The sequence below is a fragment of the Oreochromis niloticus genome, linkage group LG19 (assembly GCF_001858045.2).
Source record: "Oreochromis niloticus isolate F11D_XX linkage group LG19, O_niloticus_UMD_NMBU, whole genome shotgun sequence".
NCBI lineage: Eukaryota > Metazoa > Chordata > Actinopteri > Cichliformes > Cichlidae > Oreochromis > Oreochromis niloticus.
The window spans coordinates 18,611,354-18,627,822 of NC_031983.2; the positions used below are offsets into that span (position 1 = coordinate 18,611,354).

General features: G+C 41.0%; 1 protein-coding gene across 5 annotated transcripts in view; it reads right to left on the reverse strand.

Moving 5' to 3' along the window:
- Nucleotides 1-16,469, reverse strand: part of dtnbb (dystrobrevin, beta b) — a 37,610-nt gene that overhangs the window by 13,710 nt on the left and 7,431 nt on the right. For 2 of the 5 annotated variants that reach the window (XM_005477261.4, XM_003442898.5), the window contains exons 6-11: nt 14,841-14,926; nt 14,428-14,582; nt 14,220-14,325; nt 13,468-13,634; nt 10,050-10,174; nt 1,683-1,757 (exon numbers count right to left, since the gene is read on the reverse strand). In XM_005477261.4, the coding sequence (XP_005477318.1) occupies nt 1,683-1,757; nt 10,050-10,174; nt 13,468-13,634; nt 14,220-14,325; nt 14,428-14,582; nt 14,841-14,926 (714 nt within the window). The remainder of the gene's footprint in view (nt 1-1,682; nt 1,758-10,049; nt 10,175-13,467; nt 13,635-14,219; nt 14,326-14,427; nt 14,583-14,840; nt 14,927-16,469) is intronic. The other 3 variants (XM_019349172.2, XM_019349171.2, XM_005477260.4) reach the window with 2 other exon arrangements.

Sequence of the window (16,469 nt, forward strand, 5' to 3'; positions counted from 1 at the left end):
CAGTAAAAAATCTGAAAGAGTCAACAAACAAGGACTGCACCGGTGCTGCTTTTCAGTTTGGGGCTTTCAAACTGAAGCAGAGCCACAAGGAGCTTTCCATTATTCAACAGTAACATCTTTGACTCGTACATCCTTAGTAAGAAAGCAGGCAGGCTAGTGCCGCGTAATTATCAAATACAATAATATGAACCCACTTTGACCTGCCTACTGATATCCTCACTGCCACTCACAACACAACCTATTTTAGAAGCGTCACAATGGCTCAATGCACAATTCCTGCCCTAAAAATGGCAGCTTTGTGGTTGTTAGGACCCCTCCGAGGCAACAGCATCTTTGGTGCATGACATCTTCCCATACAGCCATGACTCACAGAGCAAAATGTCAAGACAAAGGTTATCGGGCTTCTTCAATGCTGCCACAGTGAAGCAAATCTCAGGAGAGTGTCGCCTTCCGCCTGCCCATGCTGCAAAACCTAATGTCTTCCACTGACCTCCACAGGTCTGGATGTGAGGTATTGTTTACAGCCTCGGGTGACCCTATCTTGTCGGCTTCCCTCAAACCAGCTGTAATCTCGATACCATCAAGCCACATAGACAAGACTGCACTGTACAAAATGTTGATCTTGCACAGAAAATTAATCCGGTATTGATTGCTACTTTGCTTTTAGCAAGGTTAAATAATTACACTTTGTTACCAGGTGAAGTGACTAATCTTTAAAACAGAAAAACAGGCTTATATTAACACGTCTCTTTAAAAACACAGTTTAGGGCTAAATCTAGTTGCACATCATTGGACCCTTTTGTACAAGGTGCCCTTCAGCTGCGAGGGTCCTTGGCATAGTATTGTATGATACCTCAGCCTGGAGAAGCACAAGTGGATTTTAAAAAAAAAGAAAAAGCATCCACAGGACTTCATTAAACTGCACACTGAATTCCTAAATAAATTCTTTAGAGTTCAATCAAGCACCGCATGCTAAATAGGTTTGATATTCATGCCTCTATTCATTCTCTACAGTGGACTGTAGCGTGTCTGCTAATGTGCCTGTCTTGCAAACACAAATTGCTGGAAAGATATGATAAAGAGATTGTGAACACAAAAAGGAAAATTTAACCAGCACAGACCTGCGGGAGAGAGTGCAGATACATTACAGCTCCCTCGGAGTGCTCTCCATTATTGAATTCATAACCACAATGGTTCATTAGCACTGTGAGTAAATAATAATTGAGGTGGCCTTTAACTGAGAGGGGCAGAAATAAGAGGACAATTAGGCTGCTTTCAAGGGGCCCTCGCCTGCTATCTGCTTACATGATAAGGCTCCAGTTCTATCATAATCTATTTGTCAAATCAGCCCTTTAAGTAGGAGTGCTCACATATTCTTCACGACAGCGGAACAAATTTTCCTCTAAAAATACTCACAAGGCAATGCTGTTCGGATGCAAAAAAAAGAAAAGAAAAAAAAAGAAATGTGTGTCAAGTGTGAAGGAACAAATAACATCTGTAGTTTGATTTAGTGACTGCCCTCTGTTATTTCCACTGATGGGAGGAAACCCGAAACCAACTGAATCCTGTGTTAAGAAGAACTGACAGCCAGAGTGTGTAACTGCAAGTGACGTCTGGTCATCTTTTAAAGATGTTACACGAATAGCACCTTCAAAATGACACCAGGCCTGAGGGTCGCTTACCTTTTAGTAGGAGTAGGTGCCCCAGAGGACAAGAGCATTGTGTCGTTCATGTTGTTGGCCGCTGGTTTCGGCTGACTAAAAGACAAGATTAGAGGTCTTTAATGCTGCGCTGCAGAGGCCTGTGGTGCTTGTCACCAGGGAATGGAGGAGAGGGCATTTGCATTTTATTAATAATCATGAATCAGCGATCCTGGCTTCAGTTTAATCCAACTGTACCAGGAGGGTGAGGAGGGAAGCAGGAGGATCATTATAAATCACTGAGTGTGTTGCAGGAAAAAAAAGCAACATGCTGTACTCCAGTTAACTTAAAATTGTTGCAAAATAATTGACTATTCCGGGAACAGCGATTTAGATGTTTTTGGGCTATTAGCTTAAACCTAATTAACATGAGCAAGAGCAAGAGCAGCAGACAAGAGATCTAATTAAACTGGAAGTCTGTGAAAAACTAGCAAAGGTGACATTGTGGGAGGTAATTTGTGAGAGTAAACAAAGCAGTGGGGTCCATCTGGCGGCTGAATCAGTGGCAAACTCATCGGAGTCCAAACCCCCGGACCACAGAGTCTCATTAACGCGCCGAAATATCACTCTGCACATCTCAGGTCCTCTCAGCTTCACATCCGACACAGAAAACAGCAGAGGAAAGCATTTGATTTTCAAATCCTTGTCGACGCATCCCCAGTATCTTTGTGTAGTTATCAGCTTTGATTCTATTGTAACTGTTTTATTTAAAACACTCATTACCACATAAAAGCAAATGCAATGTAGAGCACTGTGTCTTATTAAGATTATTTGTCCAATCAGCTTTTCTTTTTTCCAAATCAAACTATTTATATCTACATTGTGGAAAAAAGCCACATTTTCCCCCCCACAAAGTGCATCAACAGCACAGGCAGTTCTGTATATTACTCAGCTACTAAAAACAGAAATCAGCACAAAATATATGAAAAAATGCAGCAGTACTTCTAAATGCATGCTCCTCGCATTAACGTGGGTGCTCAAGGGGGTCAGCGTGTTCTTTTTGAAGACACACTGCAATTATTAATTCATTCAGACGTTTATGCCCCTCAAGAGTTGCCTAATGGGGTCGTAAGAGACGCAAGTCCGAGTATTTGTTTCTGGGGCCGTTTGCACAACCACAGCACTGCTAATTTCTGGATCACGCATTAGGATAAACAGGAAAGCAAAAGTGTGACTACTTAAACGGCCACGCGCTGCCTTCCAGTCTCCCTCACAAACACTCCGGCTAAAATCCCAGCGCATGTGAAAAATGTTTACCTCTCTTTTCTTAATCACATTACAAGAATCCACCCTGAAGGTGAGCTCCAGACTGAGGACAGGAAGCGAGGCGCCACACTTACCTCTGTGAGGAGAGAAAGCACCTGTCTGGCTGGCAAAATACATCCAATTGCTGCTGTTGCCAGATGCCTAATCTGCCCTCAACTGAGCAGGCGAGCATCTCACTATTACACTGCTGTTGTCTCCAAGGAAACTCAGCGGTCACGTGACTTCATGACGACGTAGATTTTCTCTCTCCCTCTCTGTCTCTCTGTGTGTCTCGCACACGCTCACTCTCCTCTCTGAAGCTCTCTGCTCTGACTCTCCTCTCTTCACCTCTCTCTAACACAGTGGAAATTAGGGGGAAATGCCTTTTGCTCAAAATACCTCCTCTGCAACCTCTAAACAAAAAAAAAGCACAAATATTTTATCATCTCCTCAGCAGACAAGCGCACAATAAACTCTACAGTTTCTACTATAATTGCATTTACATATCCTTACTCTTCCCCTTACCTTTAGTGAGTTACATAAGTCAAAGTTCTTCACAGCTAGCCTTCTATAAGTAATCATCAGTCCTTTTTGAACATACCAATATAACTCCTGTGGAACAGCAGGGTGCCATAAAAAACACTTCCTCTTATGTAAAGCAGTATTTCATTCTCCTCTAAATGTTAGAATGAACTCTAACAGGCATCCCGACTCGTTCACATCAGTGTCTGCAGCGCTGTGATTCACTGACTCCCTAAACGCTGATTAAGGACACACAGGCCAGACATTCGGGCGGCGCCTCAGAGGTCAACCAGCAGTGAATTGACACAACATTTAGGCACTAAGAGATCAAAGTCTGCAATGCGCTAAGCTTTGTGTTACCTGCGTGCAGCGAATGACAATGTACCACGTGCTCTTTGTACTTGGCTTTGGAGGGGGTACTGGGAAAATTAAGTCCAGTGGCACCTCATGCACACTCGTTCGTCTTATTTCTGAAAAGGACGGATGCACGGCTGCCTTCAATCGTCCTCAGTCGGCTAAAAATAATAAGCAAGCGTGAAGCATCCTTTCCTGCTGTGCTCCTATTTCCCGCGAGGCTGACAGTACCTCGGCCATAAAAACCCAATGGATCACGCTCTCAGTGAAGTGAATTATATGCCTGTTCTCTACATTTTAATGACACTGATGGAATTTTCATTGACCTGGAGAGTAAAAAAAAAGAAAAAGAAGAAGAGGCATAAAACAGAGGAAAGCATTTTAAAATGTTAATGGATTTCTAGGGATTATATAGAGAGTGGAAAATTGGTTACTAAATATTAAACATTGGAAGAGAGAATTTGAGCCTACAGAGTGTGTTCCACATTAAATGCAAACTACGGCAAGATGCCTATTTTTTGACTCTTAGTCTGTTTTGGTGCTTAAAGTCTTTTGGCAGAAGCGGTGCTAAGTCTGAAGGTAAGAAGCCGCATCCTAGATTTAAAGTTTCTGAGACAGACAGTGCATCCCAAACCTATAACTCCTCTCTAAAACACAAATCCCCAAGAATCTCGCTGACAGTTTGAGTGGAGAGAAGAAATTCACAGCTCAGCTCACTGTTGGTCTTTGCTTTCAGATGCCAGTAAATATTTCAGAATAGTTTCAGAATAGATGCACTTTGTCTGAAGATGATATGAGAGTTTGGACAACTGGGAGACTCGTGTCCGTTCGATTTGGGCATTTTGATCAAACTTGACGCTCTAGCCTGATTCTGCCATTATTAGTCACTCACAGAAGCTCCGTCAGCCATCACAGACACACACACACACACACCTAAGAGATCGCACTGATGTATGTCCCCTGCTTTTATGATATGAAACACCATCTCTTCACAAATAACATTCATCAGAATTGGCAAGCAGCTGCAATAGTTTTAGTATTCCAACACTGCATTTCTCTCACTCTTATGCATCCCCAGTAAAATGAAGTCAATGTAGAATAAAACTAGAAGCCTGGCAGTTTTCCTGTGACTAATTATCTGAGGGATCCATTTCTATAGCCAGCAGGGAACTCGGAATGGTATGCAGATAATTGCTGTGTTCCCCCATCATTTTTTTTTATTAAACTGCCCATTAAAAAATAGAATTATTCCATTAGTGGCAGAACTCATGGCTCATGGCTACAACGAGGGCATAAGATTTACAATTTGATGTTGGATTTAACGGTACAGTTCAATTTAATTTTGTCCTTGTCTTACAGCCAAACAACAAATATCATATAACATCAAAGCATAGCTGTTATTTTTCAGTTTTTATGTTTTATTAAACATCACAGATGTAAATTAATCAGCTCTAGAGGTGCTGGAAGGCTTTTAAACTTTCAACTTTCATCTGGAGCCAGATTAGCTAGCTCCCCCATTTCTGGTATTTATGCTAAGTTAAGCTAAGTTTTAAAGCTGCTTCTTCATAATTACTGAAGAAACATGGTTGAAGTACCGCTCTATTCATAGCCACTAACTGTAATTTTTATACTCTGAGCACCTCTTTTCCACTTACCTCTTTTCACTCTTTACCACTGCAGTGTGCAGTATGTCATTGCAATTTAGTCTCCTCTCTCTCTTAGTTGGCTTTCTCCTGTCTCCCTATTTCCACTTAACCCCAAACTGGTGGAGGGAGATGAGTGCCTCTCCCTGAGGCCGCTTCTGGTGGAGGCTTCTTCCTGTTGAAAGGGAGTTTTTGCTTCCCACCATCACATAGTTCTTGCTCGTGGAGGGGTCTGTAGGGTCTTTAACTTACAGTATAAAGTGCCTTGAGGCGACTGTTATGGTGATTTGGCACTACAGATGAGGAAAGTGGTTTTTTTAACATAGCAAGGGATTTTTAACATAGAATTTCTATACATACTAGTTTTTTTTAGAAACCAGAAATTATTTCTTAGACACATTATTTCAGAAAAAAAACAAAACAAATAACATCTACCAATTACCATGATCAATATTATTTGTCACTCTGGAGAACTGACCTTTTTATTAAGCAACTGCACAAACTACTGCTGTGTATTGATGAAATTTAATCTTGTAAAGGTTGTAAAATTAAGTTAAAACTGAGGGTTATCTCCAAATTTGCAAACAGTATAAAAACTTCGGCATGGGTTTGAGCTGTCACTTGAGAAAGCATCACGCCAAAAACAAAAGAAATCGGTTTGGAGTTGAGAAAAAAAGAACTGTTGGCACTCACAAAGCAGGAGATGGATATGCAAAGCTATAGCAGCGTTTCCAAGTGTCAAGAACTGGAGTGAGAAGTATCATCAAGAAATTCAAAGAGAGCCACACAGTACGGCACAAGCTTGGCAGAGGCAGGAAGAGAAAGATTTCAAAGACTCTGGAAATAAAGAGATGCGTCAAAAGACACCAGAACAACTGCCAAGACTCTAGTGAATGACTTAGCCAAGCTGGCAATTGTTGTCTTAAAGACGAAAATCACTTGAACCCTCCACAGGAACATACTGCAAGGTTGCACACCAAGAAAAACTCAATTTCTACAAAAAAGATATCTTCAAGCCTGAAGTATTCTAAGGACAACAAGAAAGATACTTATAAATACTGGAAGCACTCCCTTTAATCAGGTGAGACAAAACTAGAGCTCTTTGGTCATACTGACACTGTTTGTGCTTGGAGAAAGACATGAGACGTGTACAACCCAAAGAACCACATCCCCACACTGAAACATGGTGTTGGGAGTATTATGCTGTGGGGATGCTGCAGTGCATCTGGAACTGTGAGGTGGAAGGTGAAAGGTAGAAGAAGGATATGTGTAGATTTTGGAAGAAAACCTCAAACAGTCAGCACCAAAACTGGGTCTGAGTTATCACTTTGTCTTCCAACAACACAATATGTCAGGGTCCTGGGTCTGAGCGACCCAGGATCTCTGACCAGCTATGGCCTTTTGTTATATTATTTGTATTGTATATGTATTTTTGGTGTTGCTGCCACTACTGTTTGTGTGTGTGTATATATGTGTTTGGCTGTAAGAGGATGTCAAGCACCTGCAGACCTGGTGGGTGTGGCCCTGCTGGCGGCCTGGCCACACCCGAAGCCACACACCTGCTGCTGATCAGGGCTCGTCGGGGGAGCTACTTAGGAGAGTCTTGGAGCTCCCACCGACGCGGGATCATTGCGTTAGACTCTACGTTAGTTTTCCAGTTTAGTTAGTGTATGTGTATGCCCGCGGTTGTATGTGTCCTGACGGCTGCCTCTATTTGTGTCCCCAGGAGAAGTGTGGAGCGCCAGACAGCAGCCAGCACGCGGAGTGCTGAGACACGGGAGCGGAGAGCACTGAGACACGACACGGGAGTCAGGGGAAATCACAGGGGATTTATTGTCATTATTCCATTCACTGTAAATAAAGAGCACCGTTTGCATCGTAGAGTACCGCGACTGGGTCCTCCTTTCCCCACATCCCCACGGTCCGCCATGCCAGACCGTGACACAATAACCCCAAACATACCTCACTCCTGGTGAAGAACTACCTCCAGAAGACCAACGTGAACATTACTGAATTATGATTATGTTTCTGTGTGCAGGGTAAAATAAAGTAAGCATACAAAATAAAACTGGGATGTTTGGAAAAGCTGTGTTAAAAAATTCCTTGTTCTGTTTAAAGGCACTTGGGAAATACTTTAAAACTAAGAAATCTTCAGGGAGGGAGGCTAATATTGTCCTTATCTGTATATAAATGAACCTGAATTGAACTGAATCACCTCAAACTAATTTCTTAAACATGGCAACAAGTTCACTGCACTCATATGATCGCCATAGTCACCAGATCTCGCCAATAGAAATCCTGTTGGATGTGGTGGAATGGGAGATTCCCTTCATGAATGTGCAGCCGACAAATCTGCAGCAGCTGTGTTACGCTATCACGTCAATGTGGACCAAAATCTCAGAGGAATACTCGCAGCACCTTGCTGAATCTATACCACAAGGAATTAAGGCAGTTGAAAAGGCAAAAGTGGATCCAAACCTGTCGTAGCAAGGTGTACCTAATAAAGTGTCCAGTAATTGTGTAACGTATAAAATGCTAATGAGGTTCTGGATTTTGTTACAATTAGAGCCATGCTAGTACTTTTCTCACATCTAAAGATAAGCAGACTTAAGTGTCATGTTTAATGTTTTCATACTGAGGATCATATTCCAAAGAACTAAACAACACTCTGTTATTTCCCCCTGTGTGTTGTTTTGCAGATGTATCTGCCTGCTATTTTGAAGACCTGCACAGTTAAATTTGGAGCTTTTAATCTGAACCAAAATTGAGAATGACAGTCGCTGATGAATACATATTTTGAAGGGTTGTCAGGTTTAAAAGCTTCTTTTCATTGCACAGCTGATGAGAGGCGCTACTTCATCACCACACAAATCAAAACATAAAATCCTTTCTGGAACCAAAAATAGATGTTTTTTTTTTGTAAATGCCCTTTCTGACATAACAATAGAGACAAAAAGATATAAAAAGAAGGGGTCAACAGTCACATCCATTATCCTAAAAGTCAGCAAACACAGAGTTTCAGCAACCTGAAAATGCCATGTGCAAGAGCATGAGGATACACTTTGTGTTTAAAACCCTCAAAGGAGATCATAACAATAAGTTCCTGGAATTTCAAAGAAAGAATGCCAAACATAATTTTTATTAAAGCCCAATAAGCTATTAAGACTTAAAAGTAAAATTATAAAAAGTAGAAATAATCGTAGTATAACTTCCTCTAAGCTATATTATATTCAGTATTATTTAATTAAGGGCCTTTTCTCACTGCAAATTTTAGTTTGCATCAGAAAATACTCAACAATTAAAACCGGTTTTAGAGCTCTAAACAAAAACCCCAGCTGGTTTCGCTGTGACAGAACTCCATATTCTCAGTGACTACACTGTCTGAAATAATCAACATCATAAAAAAAAAAAAGATAGATATAGATATGGATTGCGACTTCCTGTGGCCCCTAGAGATACATAATTCTAAATATATTTTAGCCACAAATTTTATTTTTTATCAATATTAATCTACTTGTGTGAAGTAATTTCATGCTACACAGCCTATAGTGTGCAAGCTAATCCAATCGCCTTATCTCTCAGTAGGAGGAAAACATCCGGGTCGACAGTTGGCTCCCCCTGTTGTGATGAATTGTAAATTTATGCAAATGTAAACTCCATCTTAAATGCATAAGTTTGGGCACAATACAGAAAAAGCCTCCTGGCAGTGGGCAGAGCCTGGATATAAAAGCGAATCGGGGTAAAACAGGAAATCATGTGAATGTATTTACGTTGTGTCAATTTTCTTGGTATTCACGAAGCTCCTTTCTCCCCTGTGATGCAGCGCACTATCAGTTACTCACTGACACTTGCCAGCAGCAAAAGGATATACAGACAGCTTAGATTTATGGTCGTGACTGGAATATGAAGCGGGATTTTGTTATGAAACGTGCTATGGGAAATGTCGAAAGCTCAAATAAGAAAGTTGAGAGATTTCCTGCGATCCTGTTAATGCCATAGACAAGAACAACTATGGACCACTGTTTTTATACTTCAAAACACAGTTAGATGTTGTCTTGGTGGAGACCAAAAAGCGTCAGAGTTTCAGTGCAACAACGATGACAAGTTTTGTGGACTATGTGAAAGTATCTCAGTGGTGGAATTGATTATGTTAATAGTACTATTTTTCAGCTGAAATGTAAATGAGTCTTCAGGGTTTAGGACACCAGCAGAATATAATGCATTTTCTATAATGATTTCCCAAAGCCTCAAAGCCTGGAATCTGAGATTTATACCATCGTCCCGGTTTCATTGCCAACAGACTGATGAGGATGACTGAGCTTAACGGCAGCAGCGGCTGAATCTGTGTAGTATATCAGCATTTCCATGGTAGCAAATAATCAGGGACGAGATGTCTGAGCAGGATGGCGCACTATCAGTCATGTGGTGACAGCGAAATGGAAAGATGGAGGCAGTTACATGACGGTAGCAGACTATAGATCATGAGCATACTGATCCTTGCCGTGCTGTTAATCAACAAATCTGCTGGGGTTCCCTCAGTAATGACAGAGAGAGCAGGAACAAATGCATTGGGAAGAGTACTTACACAGTGTGGGTGAGCTCCTGTGGTCTCTCGGCCTGCTCGGGGAATACGGGATGTGGCGGCTCTCCGATGGGGACGCAGCCTAGCGATTTACTGATGGCGTGGCTCAGCTTTTTAGCCGGAGACTTCTGTGAGTTAGGCATGACAAACAACGCACCGGTTAGCTTTGCAGTTCTGTTGACTGCTGTGACTGTGTTGGAGTAGTGAAAACAGCTTTGCGCTGTTAGAAGTCATTTACATAACTAGGTCAAGACTTTGTTTACTGTGGGAAAAGTGGGGATGAGAAGTACTTGTTGCATACTCAGTAAAAGCTTCTATTGAGCAGGTTTGGTGGATTCTTTAATCCAAATGGCTGAAAAACTGCAGTGAAGCTTGACAGCAATGCTTCATTCAGGAGAAATAAGGGAAGAAGCTTCAAAGTATAACAAATACATTTAGGTTTGGCTACCCTGACCAATGGTTTAGGATGATTTCCAGCACTCGTATTTCACTCTTTAGGAAATTCTGAATTATATGGGAAAAGTATACAGTACTATCCCTAATGTTTCTGATGAGTGATACTTTAACTTCTTAACTGAAGTCACTCATATCATATGATTTTTTTTTTTATCATATTTTCTCATACTGGCAGGTTAGAACAGCTTTTAACATATTTTAGTGTGGTACAAGGTGGTCACCACAACAGATCATTTGCCTTCATTTCATCCTGTCCCTAGCATCCTCTTCGGCCCCCACTAATCCTCTGCATGTCCTCCTTCACTACATCCTTTGGTGTTCCTGTTTTCCTCCTGCCTGGCAGCTACATGTTCAACATCCTTTGTCCAATATATTCACTATCACTCTTTTCCAAATGTCCAAACCATCTCAGTGCCTCTCTAACTTTACCTTCAAAGTGCTTATCCTGAGCTGTCCCTCTGATGTACTCATTTCTAATCCTGTCCCTCCTGATCACTCCTAATGAAAATCTTAGCACCTTAAGCTACCTTCTACTCTGCCTCATGTCTTTTTTTTTTCACCGACTTTCTCTAAACCATGCAGGTCTCAGTATCAACTTATAAACTTTTCTTTTCACTCTTGTTGCTATCCTTCTGTCACAAATCACCCCTGACGCTCATCTCCACTCACCTCTCTTGTGCACTGTCCGTTGCTTTCAGTGGTTAACCACAACTATTTAAGTTCATGCACCTTCACTGCTTCTTTCAACTTCACCTCCCTCTCTAGGCATGACTCCACCTCTGCAGACTCTCTTCCACCTGCTTCCTACTCTTACTACAGATCACAATGTCTTTTGCAAACATCATAGTCCTTGGAGATCCCTGCCTGACCTCATCTGTCAGCCTGTCCATCACCACTGCAAACAAGAAGGGTCTCAGACCTGATCCATGATGTAATCCCACCCCCACCTTGTCACTCATCATGCACACCTCGCTATTGTTGCTGCCCTCATGTTCTACACCACCATCAAAGACTGAGCCAAGTGCCTCCAGCAAGTCAGATATTAGAAAGCGGCATCATGAAGCTAATACATCCTTGCAGGACAGTTTTGAGTGCACATAGTGGACTTTTAGAGACACAGCTACATCAAGGGAATTGTATAGACCTCTAGGAATACACAGATGCTGTCACTGAATTTGTAAACAAATGCACAGACGATGTGACTGTTATCAGAACTGTCAAGACACTTGGTGACAAGCCACAGCTGACAACTGAGGTCTATTCACCACTGAGGATCAGAGTTACCATCTGGAAACATCTCAGCCTATAGCATACGAAGAAGCAACTGAAAACAGGCATTATGTGAAAAACTGTCAAATCATTTTACAAACAACAAGGACATGCAGCGCTTGTGGCTGGGTTCCAGACAGCAGAAGGCTATAAACCCACTGTGCAATCAGGTCTTAATGATCCTGCTCTACCAGATAACCTCAACACTCTGAACACAGACAAAACTAAGGACATGATCATGGATGTCAGGAGGACGACCTCCAGTTGTGTCCCACCACTGACCATCAGTGGATCTATATTAGAGCGGGCAAAGTGCACCAAGTATTTGGAAGTGTATCTGAAGGAAGGTTTGAACTCCAGCGACAACACCACAGCCCTCATTAAGGAGGTAAAACATTGTCTCCATCTCCTCTGTAACATGAGGACATTGAACCTGAAGCGGGACCTCACCACTCCACCCCTGACAGTCTATTACAGAGGCACCACCGAGAGCATAATCACGTCCTGCATCACTTGCTGGTTTGGAAACAGCAGGTCTGAGGAAAGACACAAACTGAACCGGATTGTGAAAACAGCAGGTGACAGCATCATAAATGATCCCTGCCATCTATCTCACAGCCTGTTTTCTCACCTGCAGTCAGGAAGAAGGTAAAGAAGCATTTTATTCTGCTATAAAGATTTTATTCTAAATGCTTTTTAACCATGTTTTATATGATCCAGATATTTTTAAGGACCAATGTTTATTCTATTTATTAATGTTTATTATGGTCCTCATATGTTGAGCTACATGTTTATTTTCCCTAGGGCAAGCAGAAATGCTATTTTGTTTTTATGCACATAAAAAAATGATACAGTTCAAGTTCTTTCCCGTATCTTCTTAGTGTGACTGATTAAACACATCCGTCTGTAGCTACTACAGCTCTGCACATCAACCTTGTTCTCGAAAATCGGAGCGACGTGCAGAGCTGTAGTAAACAGCACTCCTTTTTCTTGCTACGAACCTTAATGTTGGCACAACGTAGTGAGATGTGGTGTAGGAATAAAAATGCATGTCCTTGCCTATTCAATGTTGCACTTGCGATTTAACAAACAAATAAAAATAGGAAAAATACATTTACTGCACTTGGAGGCAGATAGAGAGCAATTGAAAATTGGATGAGCGTCCATTTTTTTCTGTCACATAGCCAGTAATACTGCCAGGTAATCAGGACAGAGGTGAACAGAAAAAGCATCCAAAAAACATCCCAAACAGATGCATCCACCTACCCCACGTTATAATTTTCTTTCTTTTTTTATATCAGAGAAAAAGCGTTTTGTTTTTCTCCGGCATGTCATTCCAGTCCTCAGGCTACAAGAGCAGTCATTCTTCTCTGTGTAAAATCCAAGTGGTATGGGAAATGGGTTCGGAATCCAGTGCCTACGACTTCCCATGTTTCAATTTATAACATAATGATTGAGCTTTGGGGGAATGCAGCAACACAGTAAATTCAATCAATACAATTTTATTTGCCAAGATGAGTAAAACCCCATTAAATCCCTGCTGAATTTGTCTGAAAGGACGAGAAATGTGGGGACATGGTTGCTATGTCATAAAATCAGTCAAGATGAGACCGAAGAGATATTGACTTTTCAATTGTATGGAAATGGGAACAGCATAATGTAAGACTTAGAAATAATCAGAGCCTTTTCCCCTTACCCAAGACGAGTGCTCCTTCATCTGGTGCTGGTTGCTATGGGGACCATTAGCATGGCCACGCCAGAAGCAGCTTTGACAGAGCTGGTAGCCATGGCACTGTTGGCACCGATACCGGAAACCCATCATGCTCTCACTCCGGCAATAAGAACATTCCACCGGATGGAAGACTGAGTGGATAAACACGAAAACAAAGACACTTTCCTGTCAGAGTGGTGACGTCGCTAATCTCAGAGCTACTTCTGTATTTGGTTTGTTTTAAATAATAAAAAGATTCAGATACTTTACGTATAGCAATTTTATGTCACCTTATACTCCACTATATTTACTTAAGAAATTAGTCAATGCTTTACAGATAAAGGACAATTAAAAATGATCTTCTGAGTTGACTCCGCCACTTCTGTAACAACCAATAGCTAGAAAGTTGACACTATGACACATCTTTAAGACCCCCCCCCCTCCCATTAGCATATGAAATGTAGAGAGAAAATAAATTTATTCATTTGGAGAAATAAGCAATGGGAAAGTACATTTATAATTTATTTACACAATTTGTTGTCATGGTCTTGATTTTGATCTTGGAGCCAAGACTTTGGCGGTTTCATGATTTCTTTTGGCTGTTCTTATAACAAGATTTCCTTGTTGGTTTTTCATGATATTTCACTCACTTTATAAAATCTTACCATGAGTGAAATGTCTAAAAATAGTGAACTATTATTCTTTTCTCAAGGAAAATTTGGTTTGGGAAAACTTACCATTTTCAACATTAGCAAGTCGGTGCATGAGCGGCAGCCACACAAGACACTGCGGGGGAGGATCTGCCATCAACACATCCAAAAATGTGTTCAGCATGATCTTCTTCTAGATACAAACACACACATGCATGCATTGAAAAAGAAGTGTAAAGCACTGAAGACTTTGAAAAAAGTAAAGGAGAAAACTGATTCAGTATTCTCTTCCTACCTGCTGAGGGAAGCACGTCCGCACTGAGTGCTCCGTGTAGCCGAATGATGGGCCCTCGAACACGGCTGTGGGGAGTTTCAGCACCTCCCGAAGGAACTGATCAAACTTTGCAAACACCATGACGCCACTGGAGTCGGAGATCTGCGAGAAAATATCTGAGAAAGCAAATGTCACATTTTACTTTTGAGCAAAAACAGGATGCAAACCGGCACTTGACATTTATGTGAATGGAAACTATTGATCCTAGGTACACAGACTCAGCATAAAGTTAATGCATTAAAAATAAATGAATATTGTATATATGTTCCAGCAGTGCCCCTGTGTGTTTAAATTGAGTAACTACATGCAGACCCTGGTATATGTAATTAACCAAGACATCAGCTTTTAAAAAAAGCAGTCAAAATTGTACTTACAGCGTAGTTTGTCAACAATCTTCCCTCCACACATTGTTGCCAGCATGGCTTTCATTGAGAAAACTGTCAACTTCCCATGGCTTTCACTGCAAGTGGAAAGCGTTATCAGTTCAATGAATACTATGAAATAAAAATAAAGCATTCCAAGAAGTAGAAAGTTGAATTCAAAATGAATAAAATATACATTTGTTTATTTATTCTGCTCCTACAGTACTAGGAATTTTTTGTATGATCACAGCTTTTTATGCTTTTCATGCTTTTTTTTTTTTAAATTTAACCTGAAGATTTGTGATTTAAGAGGAAAAACTAACATTCAGGAGTACGAACAAAAATATAATTGAAAAATATGACTGCAGTGTTGATTTTGCATCCTTTGGTGCACAAAATGTCAAGAATCTTTAACTAAACCTTAAACTACGGTTGATCGTGGACGTACAAATAATTATACACCTGGTTTATTAGGTTTCTATTCTTCTTATAAATCGTTTTAACTTGCCTAGCGAGACCAGCTTGTTTCGTCTGAGATTCATTTAGCTCTTGCTTCCGAGCAGAGGTAACAGAGTGGATGAAAGCTCTCCTGCCTAATTCAGTTTGGACCTGAGGGACAGATAGCAAAACTGCTTCCTGTGATTGCAGCAAGTCGTTTCCACAAAGTTTCACAGAGATACAGGAGCATGAATAACAACAGAGCGGGACCAGAATGGCTTTACAGATAAAAGTAAACCAATTGAATGGATCGCTGAATGGAGAGGGCAAGCGGCCAATCAATTTGAGTACACAAGGTACAATAATGAGAGAGTGCTTTACGGTCAATAATAAACCTCCCTGATTCGGGATGCACTGTGTTTGGGCCCTGGAGCACTGAGCGGATATTAAGAGGAGGGACATACCGTAAAACATCTCCAGGGTTACCAGACTTTGTCGACCGGTACAAGGCAGCTTATATGTTAACATTTAGGATTGATAAGCTACATAGAGAGGGTCCTTTAATAAAAGTAAATATGCATAAAATATGAAAAATCTTAATTATTAGCTAGCTTTTTGTCTTTTTGTTATCCTCACCCATACCTACCTAAATTCCTGATTTTGAACCCACTAGAAGTTAATAACATTTTACATTCTTCATCAATTGCTAGGTCATTGATACTCTGTCCTCTGCACCGATCTGTATTTCTGGGATTTCTGAAAACAAGATCCATGGACCGTCTAAGTGCCAGTAATGGCTTTACTGTATTTTGATTATGTTTGGAAATAACTCAGCCATGTATAAGTGTCTATTTAACATCCTGAAAGTTAAGCAGCTACAGGAAATGTTCTCCCCTGGTAATATTAATCAGATATAACACAACACGAACCAGAAGGAGAACACTTGGAAGTGCCCAAGCAAATCTTTGGGAGGTGGCAGCCTTTCTGTTAGTGTGACAAATCACAGAGTCAGAAATGTGGATTTGTGAAGACTTATGGGTTGGAATTTTAAAACTGCAAACAAAGGTTCAAAAAAAGCATTGTGCAAAAGTCCAGAGCCACCTCAGATTTCTATAGATTTTGCCAAGAAGATGGGGGAAAAGCTGCAGAGAATTATTGATTTATTCATGAGCTTGAAAGTCAGTTTTTCATTTGACCACCTAA